This window comes from Maylandia zebra, linkage group LG12, assembly GCF_041146795.1.
Source record: "Maylandia zebra isolate NMK-2024a linkage group LG12, Mzebra_GT3a, whole genome shotgun sequence".
Taxonomy (NCBI): Eukaryota; Metazoa; Chordata; class Actinopteri; order Cichliformes; family Cichlidae; genus Maylandia; species Maylandia zebra.
Genome location: NC_135178.1, coordinates 20,540,522 through 20,550,184, shown reverse-complemented (window position 1 = coordinate 20,550,184; position 9,663 = coordinate 20,540,522). Strand labels below are relative to the sequence as shown.

General features: G+C 39.7%; 1 protein-coding gene across 1 annotated transcript; it reads right to left on the bottom strand.

The window, feature by feature from the left end:
- Positions 1 to 423: 423 nt before the first annotated feature.
- ankrd13a (ankyrin repeat domain 13A) lies at positions 424 to 9,285 on the bottom strand. Its single transcript, XM_004544553.3, has 15 exons — positions 8,799 to 9,285; positions 7,597 to 7,732; positions 7,181 to 7,305; positions 7,047 to 7,092; positions 6,568 to 6,711; positions 6,286 to 6,475; positions 5,537 to 5,603; positions 5,367 to 5,448; positions 3,711 to 3,772; positions 3,493 to 3,623; positions 3,240 to 3,397; positions 2,986 to 3,114; positions 2,706 to 2,866; positions 2,535 to 2,599; positions 424 to 2,273 (listed from the first exon to the last, which is right to left on the bottom strand). Exons 1-15 carry the CDS (start codon positions 8,904 to 8,906, stop codon positions 2,075 to 2,077), a joined length of 1,803 nt encoding a protein of 600 aa, XP_004544610.2. The 5' UTR covers positions 8,907 to 9,285; the 3' UTR covers positions 424 to 2,074.
- Between the last annotated feature and the right edge of the window lie 378 nt (positions 9,286 to 9,663).

The window sequence follows — 9,663 nt, the reverse complement described above, 5'->3', positions numbered from 1 at the left end:
CACCATGTGTTATTTATTTGGGTTTCAAAGCTGGAAATTTTGTGATTGGTTGTATTTTTTGTTTGATGAAAAGCAAAAGTTCTGCAAGCATTAAACTTTGAGATTAAAAAGTGAGAGCAAGTTATCATTGCTGTCTTTGTTTTGATCTGGTCATGACTGAACCTGATGTGCAGGATAAAATCAAACAGTAAATGGACTGGTTTTTATTTAGTGCTTTGTTACTCTGCGCACTCAAAGCACTTTCATACAGCTCGCCTCATTCACTCATTCATACAAGCACTTCTATGCTTTTTCTGTGTAAGTACTTTCTATCTAAGACTCACACTCTGGTCATCAGTCCATCACAGAGTTCACACATAGAGACAGGCAACTATTCATGGTCACACACACCACATTAAAAAAAAAAAAAAAAGAAGCATGCAGTAATGGAAATAAAGTGCTTTTATTTCACAACATTTTGAAAACTGACACATTCTCTGAAACTTTCAACCTATTATAAAAAAACCTTACAGCTCAAATGGCGCACTGCAAAGATTTTCATTAAATTAACTAAAGCTACCATTTTCAAATTTGACTTTTCAGCAGTTTGGCAACTTGATCTTTACAGTTAGTAGCTGTTCAGCTGAAGCTTCTGATGCAGTCAGTCGCACAGACCTCTGATAAAGTGGTTGGTTGTCAGTAAAAATCATTGACAGTGGTTAATGAGTGTTACTTGGCATCACACAGCTGAGACACCTTGTTTTTCAAACTACAAAATTTTAAAGAAACTCATTTAAACAGTTTAGTCTGAGTTGCACTGCATATAAATTTTGCCACGCTTCAGCTCCACCACGTGTTATCAGAGCGAAGCAATCCTTGGCACATGCTGAAGAAAAGAAAAGGAAAAAAAAAAATCAAACCCCAACGTATGGCGCTCATGCTTGACCTCAGGGTCTGTGCTGCTTTCCTTCTTCCGCACAGAGGTGTTGAGTTGTTCATGGATACAAAATGTAGACTGCCCTTTGGAACTACTGCTTCCCAGCTGCATGACTATTATAAATCCACAGACAGAAATGGTCTTTGCTATTGCATTTCTGAATTGAGGTGAAGTTGCTCAGTGAGAATTTACAAAAAAAAGAAAAAGAAAAGAGAAGTCAATTTTCACCAGAAGCTCAAGACAGGAAAGGAAAGCCAACCACCCCCTTTATCCTTTTTGCAAAGAGATACTACACCATGCGGCTAATTTCAAATTTTTTTCAAAGCAAAATGCTCTACTCCATCTGTAGAGAGTACATTCACAAAGTACAAGAAGACACATTTACATATGAACATCTGAATCAACCCAACAAACCTTTCCAACTTAACACTGGCATAGTGTTCTTATAGAACGATATGCTAGAGTGGTACCATATTAAAATCATTTACCTGGCTAACTTCTGTCAGTTTTACAGCTGATTAACAAAGTTATTCCAAAGCAAAGGAACAAAAACAAAACAAAACTGCTAACCCTGAGTTTTCTGCTTTTCAGTGAGTCCAATATCTTCAACCAAGTGACTATGTAGGGAGACTTTACAATGACAGCACTGCTGTGTTTGTTTGCCGGGGCCGCGAATATCACATTTGTGTGCCGACACTATATGAAGTCACCTTTGAGCAGTCAGTCAAACTTTTTTTGTTCACAGAACCACGTTACACTGACTCAACCCTCACCCGAGACAACAGTGACAGAAATACCTGCAAGTTGCCGCTGTGAGTCTGAACTGAAACAAAGAAACTGAATAAATAAAAAGTAGAACCCATCCAGAATGATCTCAAACAGTCCAGGAAAGAAGCGTGACGATGGAGACACTATACTGAGATAGAAATATACAAAAAAAAGAGTATACTCTTACCAAAATACCTTCTGAAAAATATTGGATACAGACAGTTTGATTTTGGCTGTGTAAGAATTATCTGTTGTAGAAAGAGATCTGCAGTTGCATAGTTGATGAGAGTGGTTAGGAAGGAAAACTGAGGTGTGGTGGTTGCTTTCTGGATCAGCAGAATTTGTATTATTATAATTATTATTAATATTTATATTTCCCTCTTATTCCCTTTATTTCTCTGTGAGCGAAAGCTGCAATATCCTCTCCAGCTCCTCTTCCTCTTGTTTCCTCATTCTCTCTTCTTCCTCTTGAGCTCTTGCAGAAAGCTCCATTGCTAGACGCAGGTCTGAATCAGGGCTAGAGGCAGAGGCAGAGCTGGGAGGGCTGGAGGTGTCTCTATAATCCACCAGCACCCCCTCTGGGATACTCCTAGAAGGTCAACAGGATAAAACTGAGATTCACCTTTTTTCCTGTTGCCTTTACTGATGCTTACAGGCAGCGAGGCAGAATATCATCCTCACAGGTGGACACTGAACAGACTTAAGGTGCGCAGAATAAATATGTGATAAAGTTTGACTAAAAACACTACAAAACCAACCATGTGAATCCCTAGGCCTCCTAAGCTGCAAGCACCTTCTATTAAAACACTCAGTAACAGAGTTACTTGTAACACTGTTAATCTGTTCCTACCTGTCACTCTGGTTAATCGGCATTACATCAGCGAAGTCCCCATCAACATGATCCCAGAGCCCCTCCTACAAACACACAAACACCAGGGGAAGTTACAGTCTTCAGCATGTGGGGAGGGGGGGGGGAAATTTGCATGAAAAAGAAGTTTGTGTCAGTGACGATTGCTCTGACCTGGCCAGTGCCTTGACGAGACTCCAGGAGACTCTGATGGATGGCGTACTGTAAGAGCTCCTCATCGTTATTGGACACAGGCATGTGGCGGCTTCCCCCACGACGGTGATAACTCGCAGGTACCTCAAACACCGAGGGACACACCTGGAAAGGAGGTGGTGCTGGGTAGGGTGGATAAAAAAAAACAAAAACAAAAAAAAAAACCAGTAGTTGAGCAGTTTAAAATGACAATCGTGCGTTTTGTGTTTAAATATTCTGGATAAACCATCTGCTTTCCAACCTGCTGCTTCATCGTCTCCTGTGGATGTTGGTGTGGCTGCTGCTGATGTGTTCGCTTCCTCCTCAGTGCTGCATTTATTTACACTACCAAAGGTAATCTTGGCATTAAGCACATGAAACAGGGGAATCTCTGAAAGAGAGGGCCACATGAGATACCAAAGTGACAACAGAAAGGGTATCAGAGTGCTTCTGCAAATCCAAAATTTCTAGTGAAAAAAATAACAATAAATAAAAATCATAAAACTGCAAAAATACCTATTTTAACAGGAAATCCAGGAGGGAATTTCAGGGTTACAAAGTCTCGTAGTCTTGCAAAATGGGAACTCGTGCGAGCCATGAGGTCGATAATGGGGGTTACCTGCTCCACCAGGGAGAGGGGATGGTCCTCACTCATCCACAATGTTCCTTTGAATCTGCGTGAGAGGAGATTGCAGATAAAGTGAAGCATTAAATTCCACAATACAACTAGGAAAATGAGTGGACTGGAGTTTAGAACACTTGAAATTACTTCTGTGTTCGAATGCTCAGTTCAATAGGACGGCCGATGTCTCGTTTCACAAGGTCAAAGTCGGGATCAAAGTATTCCTCTGGAGTGATCGCAGTGGGATTGTTGGCAGTTGCATATTCGAGAGTCAGGTCCTACAGAATGATGAAGTCGCAAAAAATAAGCAGGTGCATGGCAACAAAATGTATCACGTTTACAATAATGCTGAAGGAACAACTTACTCCTTGCGCATTTATGTGCTGCTCCACAGTCCCCAGTAGAGACTCCAGGATGTTTCTTTCACCTTTGGAAAGACCAAAAACAAAAGAAAAGCAGCCAATCAGCACTCAGATTCAGTTCTGTTATGAGTGTAAAGAAAAGTTGACTATAACAACATTCAAACCACTTCCCTGACATTTTGAACTGGCAGCAGATTTCATGTTGTTTTGAAAGGCATCAACAATTAAACTTTATTATTACTATTATTTTATTTCGCTGACACTTTGGGTCCTTTGGGTTAGTGGATGGGGCATCCATGGATCTGCCTCAATCAGTCAGGGATACATGTCAGAGAGGACGACCCTGCCAGTGTTGGTGCTGGTGTTTAGGTGAGTGATACAAGGCAAAATAATAGCCACATTAATACTAGAGCGCTACAACGCGAGATCAATTGGTTAGCGAGCTATGTCAAGCTTAAAGTTGGAGTTTTTGGTGTGACAAGAGCAGCTCTCGTTTTACCTGGCTAAATCACTATGGTAACTTGTGCTGAATGAATAATCTTGTGGGGCAAAGGTTATGTTTAGAGTTTCAGTTTAAAATATACCACGACTTCATTGATTCTTTTTTCTCCTCCCGAAGGGTAGGTGTATGGATTTGGTTCTTTTTTAGTATGTGTTTGTTAGCATTCTTATCAAGATACCTTTTTCTTGAGCTGATGTCATTTTGGTAAAAAAAACAAAAAAAAAAAACAATCAGGTCAAGGTCACACCAAGTGTGAAAAATTAATTGTAAAAACTTTATATTACCCACAATTTTTATAGATCATCTTCAAACTTCACATAAGTACCCAGGTTGCCTTCACCTTCATTCTTAGCACCAAAGGCTAAAGTTCACTGTGAAAAACGCATTCCAAGGAACCTGTCAAAATATATACTCTTAGAATATATCATGAGAGTTATATTCATATGAAAGGGCATGGAGGGAGCTATGAACCAAATACGACACGCTATGATGTCACAATGACACCATAACAGACTGAAAACCGTGTGCTGTAATAAAGACATCATAAAACATTGAAGTTTAGTGTAGCCCTCGCCCTGCAGAAGGAGATCTCCCTGAGTGCTCTTGTTTACAGCTTGTTTTCTCTGCTGGGAGGATGGGGGAAGTTAAGTTATTAAGCCCTACCTTACTGATATAATGAAAGAAAAGTAAAGCTGTAAAATCACAGCAGGTCCCTTAAAATTTGCATATATTGTTTTGGCGATGCAGAAAACGTATAAATGTTTTTATGCTTGCTTCCAATCTGCTGATAAGTCTCCTTTACACTGCAGGAATTGCAGCTGCTAGAACACACAACAAACACCAAAAATGTTTATTAAACTTAAAAAAAATAAATACAACTTTGATCCACTGACAAATTAAAGAAATTTCCATGTCTGCTTTATTTGTCTGTGCAGAGCCTGAAGCAGAAAGTCTGGCTTAACAGATCCGTTATCATCAACTAGGTTCTAGGTTTTGTGAGCCAGCTAACACAAAGAAAGCCCGGCTGTGTTGAGCTTCTTTCAAAGGATACTTAATAATTAATGCTGTCACTGATCAGTTCATTTAAACTATGTGCTGAAACCCCCCCCAAAAGCAAACAAAAACAATATATATACTGAAATACTTAAAAACTGTACTTTTTATCCTGGCTTTCTCCTCGTCTGTAAGATGCTCCGTCCGTGTCCTGATTACCACATTTACATTGTTCACACTGAAAACCTGAGAAAATGACAAAAATACAATGTCAGGTAATAAAACCAGCACATTTTATAAACACATTCTGGTTTGATTTATAACTTCTCTATACCTTCGCTTCAAATCCATTGACTACTTCAGTTTTATCAGCTCTCCAGCCCCAAATGCCAGACTTAGTCCTGTAGGAAAAACACAAAACAAAAGACTGGTATATATCCAGAAAACATAAAACATCATAATAGAAGAGATTCATCGTTGTTCTTTAGATTCAAATACATTCACAATCCAACAGTGCAACAGCAACTACTAATGTAAGGATAGCTGAAGTAAGATGCCGTCTGTCACCTGTGTCGTCATCATCATTGTGATAACATGTCCTCTAGCTGGATGTTGAATAAACAACAAAAAAAAAAAAAGTACTAAATATAAATATTGCATTTAGATGCTACAGTTTCCAGAAGGACAGACAAGAAAAAGCTTGAATATCTCATGTAAAAATTCCATAATAACTCAATATACTGTATAATAGAGAATCATCTACCCTGCTATTTTAACATGTTAGATTCTGGTTTGACGTGTTAATTTTGAAAAATTTAAGAATATTTCATGTAAGGCCTCAAAATATTTATTATCTTATACTACTGGAAATGTCATCCATAGATCAGAGGTGGTGATCATGAACTCTAATGGGTTACACAGTAACCTGGCTCAGGCAGTAATTCCACTGAAACAAGATGCCATGAGAAGCCAACTCTCGTGAAGTAGCATAGCTTTGGAGTTCTGTCGCAGCTTATCAAACAAATTTAGATCCTTTCCTGACATGAGGAAAAACAGGAACAAGGAGGAATAAATGCCTCTTACCTCTCAAAAGCAATATCCTTTGTGTCCAAGTAGGTGTTGACAATAGGAGTCGTCAACCTTTTTGCAACTTCCTGCTCAGCTGGCTGCATTGACTCTAACGTCACATCCTCCATTTCTTGGGATATGTTGAAGCGTTCGATGTCCACGACTTCATCATCATGGTTCACCTCCATCAGCTCTGCAAATGAATCTGCAGACACGCAGACAGGGAGTCGCTTAGACCATTTTAATCAAAACAGCAGCAAAGAAAACTCGTCTGTGTGAGGGAGTGTAAACACATGCCATCTCCTCTGAAGATGTAGCTTCTACGCCCTCTGATCCAGGTCATGTTCTCAAAGCCTAGAAGAGTAACATCCACTCGCAGCGAGGCGCCGTTTTTCCAGATGCGGCAAACATCACTCGGACAAACCCGGGACACGAGAGGAACTGCGAAACAACAGGATACAGAAACAAAAAGCATCCATACGTGAAAAACACCACTTAAGCAAACAAATACTTCACCTGCCATCAGGCAGGTATGTAGTTTTTCCTGTGTGACCTGATGAAGCCGCACAGGAAAAGTGTCAATCTTTAAAAATAGACTGCTGCCTTAAATAAAAAAAAAAAACAACTTTTGAAACCATCCCTCTTTTGCATACTGGATTTCTGATAAACTAGCTGTTTTTGCATGAACATAATACTATTTATACACTTGTCTACTTTAAAAATCTACTTAAAAAATATATATTTCCACTCACAAAAAAAAAAAAAAAAAAACTTACTCCAACTGGTGAATTCCCATTTCATCTCCATATAGAAGTCTGGAGACTAGAAAGAGCAAAAGAAATGTTATAAATGTTTCCAGGCACACTTACAAATGATGACAAGCAAAAGGCAAAAATATATGAAGTCACACCACTCGGATCTTTGACAGCAGCTCAGGCACTCCTCCCAGGGCAGTGGAGGCTTTGAGGTAGTCTCTGCGTTGAAGCACTAACTGAACCATCTCTGGATCTCCTGTGCTGACTGCTTCCTGCAGCACTGCCCATAGAAAGTCAAGCAGAAACAAACCACTAAACCTTTTAATGCAACAGCATCCGTTTCCTGAGAAACGATTAACCATTAAAAACCTCAGCAATGAAATTAAAGACCAAAGAAACCATTTTACTGCTGTGGTAGGAGTTGATATTCTTGGATAAGTATATTTACAAGAAACCTCATCAACAGCAGATGACGGGTAGAGTTATCGACAGCAGGGATTGAAAATCAACCAACAAACCAATCCAAATCCTAGCCCTCCTTGTCTGTTATGTAGCTAGCTTCGTAACAAACCTGTCCAATTATTGGCATTTTCTTTAGTCACTTGACCGCCATGTCTCAGCAGGATTCTCACTGACTCCAGGTGCCCGAGTGATACAGCCAGGTGCAGAGGTGTTCGGCCTCTGGGATCCACAGCCTCGATGTCATTCTGAAAAATAATAAGGTGCCTGTTTAGATTAAATACTACCGAGCTGACATAACAACCTCCAAGCGATTACTATAACCAGTGCAGTCAACAACATGCAATTTGGTCATGGCTAACAATGATATAAAACTGCTGGAGTCAGTACAGAGGAATCATAATAATTGTATAGTTTGGATGTATAAGCCCAACAAGGGCTGAAAATTAGGAACAGCTATAAACTCTTTGTGCGGCACATCAGTTTCATGCTCTGTACTGGAACTATGTCAAACTGCATTGTCCATTTTAAGTAAATAAAATACACTCTCAAGCACGTATTGAGGTAATTATCGGCGTAGGGATGGGAATCTAGAGCTTATACTATTCATCGGATTATCATAAACCCCCCAAAACATCGAATCTTTTCACGACACATGGCATGTTTTTCCAAAAGTTGCAGATTGCACAACAGTGACACCAGACTCGTGATAGCGGCACTTTTTACACACCTGAGTCACATGCAAGCTTATTTCCCTCTACACTTTGTCCAAGCAGTGAAAATGAAACTGAGTTGACAGTAAAAACCAATCTGACCTATAAAGAAAATCAATAATGGCATTTGCATCAATAAACTCTTATCAATACCCATCCCTAACACTTCTTATTGTTTGAGCTACTGGATCTCTCCATTTTGAAGCTAAATAGCAATGCCGAGTTACTGTAGGTAGTGCAAAAATAAACAACAAATCTATGCATGCGAGTGATAAAACACGTACTGCTGTCTGTTAATCAGTGTATTTGAGGAATCCAGTGAAATGGGACAGAAGCTTACATTTTAACTGGAAACAAGCTACCAGTCTGTACCGGAAGACTTTTGGTTTTTTTTGTCTTTTAAAGCTTTCAAACTTATAGATGCGTAAAAAGCTGCGCTACTCAGTGTCATGTGTATGTGGCTGCCTGCGGAGCATCTGTAAACACCACTGGCCTTCTTTAACTGCCTGCCTGCGGAAATTCAGCAGCTCACTCCTGGCTTAGTCCGGCTAGCTGAGTATCGGTGCCAAAGTTACCAACCTCGCCAGTGGTTTTAACCAACCTGCGTTGATGTTAATAGCTGCTCCAGCTTCCTGTAGTCATTCTCCCACACTGCGGAATGTAGGGGAAACTTCACCCTGATGTCTTCGCTAATGTTAGCCATGGACATCTTCCTCTTTCTTTCAGTGCAACGTTAGCCACCCTCTAACAACTGGAGCCATGAGAAAAGCTGGGACAGCCACAGTAGTTACGCCAAAAAGCTTTGATCCATGCCTTTAATGTCTGACAGCAGCGTCGAAGGAATAACCAATCCGGTGACCAACTTTCCCCCCCAAGCCTTCCCCTAAATAAAACTTTTGAACAAGGAAGTGCCAGGAGTAGTTCCCAGCAACGACAGGGGTGTTCTATATAGAAACAGACTCGCAGTCCATTAAATATCGCCTGATTAAGGTAACCTAATGGTCAATTTTAAAGGAACACCTTATATACGGTTTACAAAAAAATCATTTAGGCTAAAAACAAATGAAACAGCACTCGTAGTTAAAATCATCGCCTTAAAAAAATAATAGACAGTCCCAGTCTGGAATCAACCATTTAGCATGTCGACGTGGGGGTTGCAGAACCTTCATTGTTAGTACTATGACTAAATAAAGTGATTTCTATATTGTCTAACTTTGGTTCCCATATTTTGAATTCTTGAAATGTAGCGCTGCTATATCGTGCAGACATTAGCTAAACAAACCATGTAAATTCCCATAAAGTTAATTGTCCTATTATGCCCTATAACATTGAAATGGGATTGGCAATATTACGTTTTGAGAGAGGGGGTGGATGCGGGTTAAAAATCTAAATCTGTACCGCCAGGTTATAATGTACATAACTTTTAAAAAAAATGAACTTTATTTAGAACAATAACAATGACAATC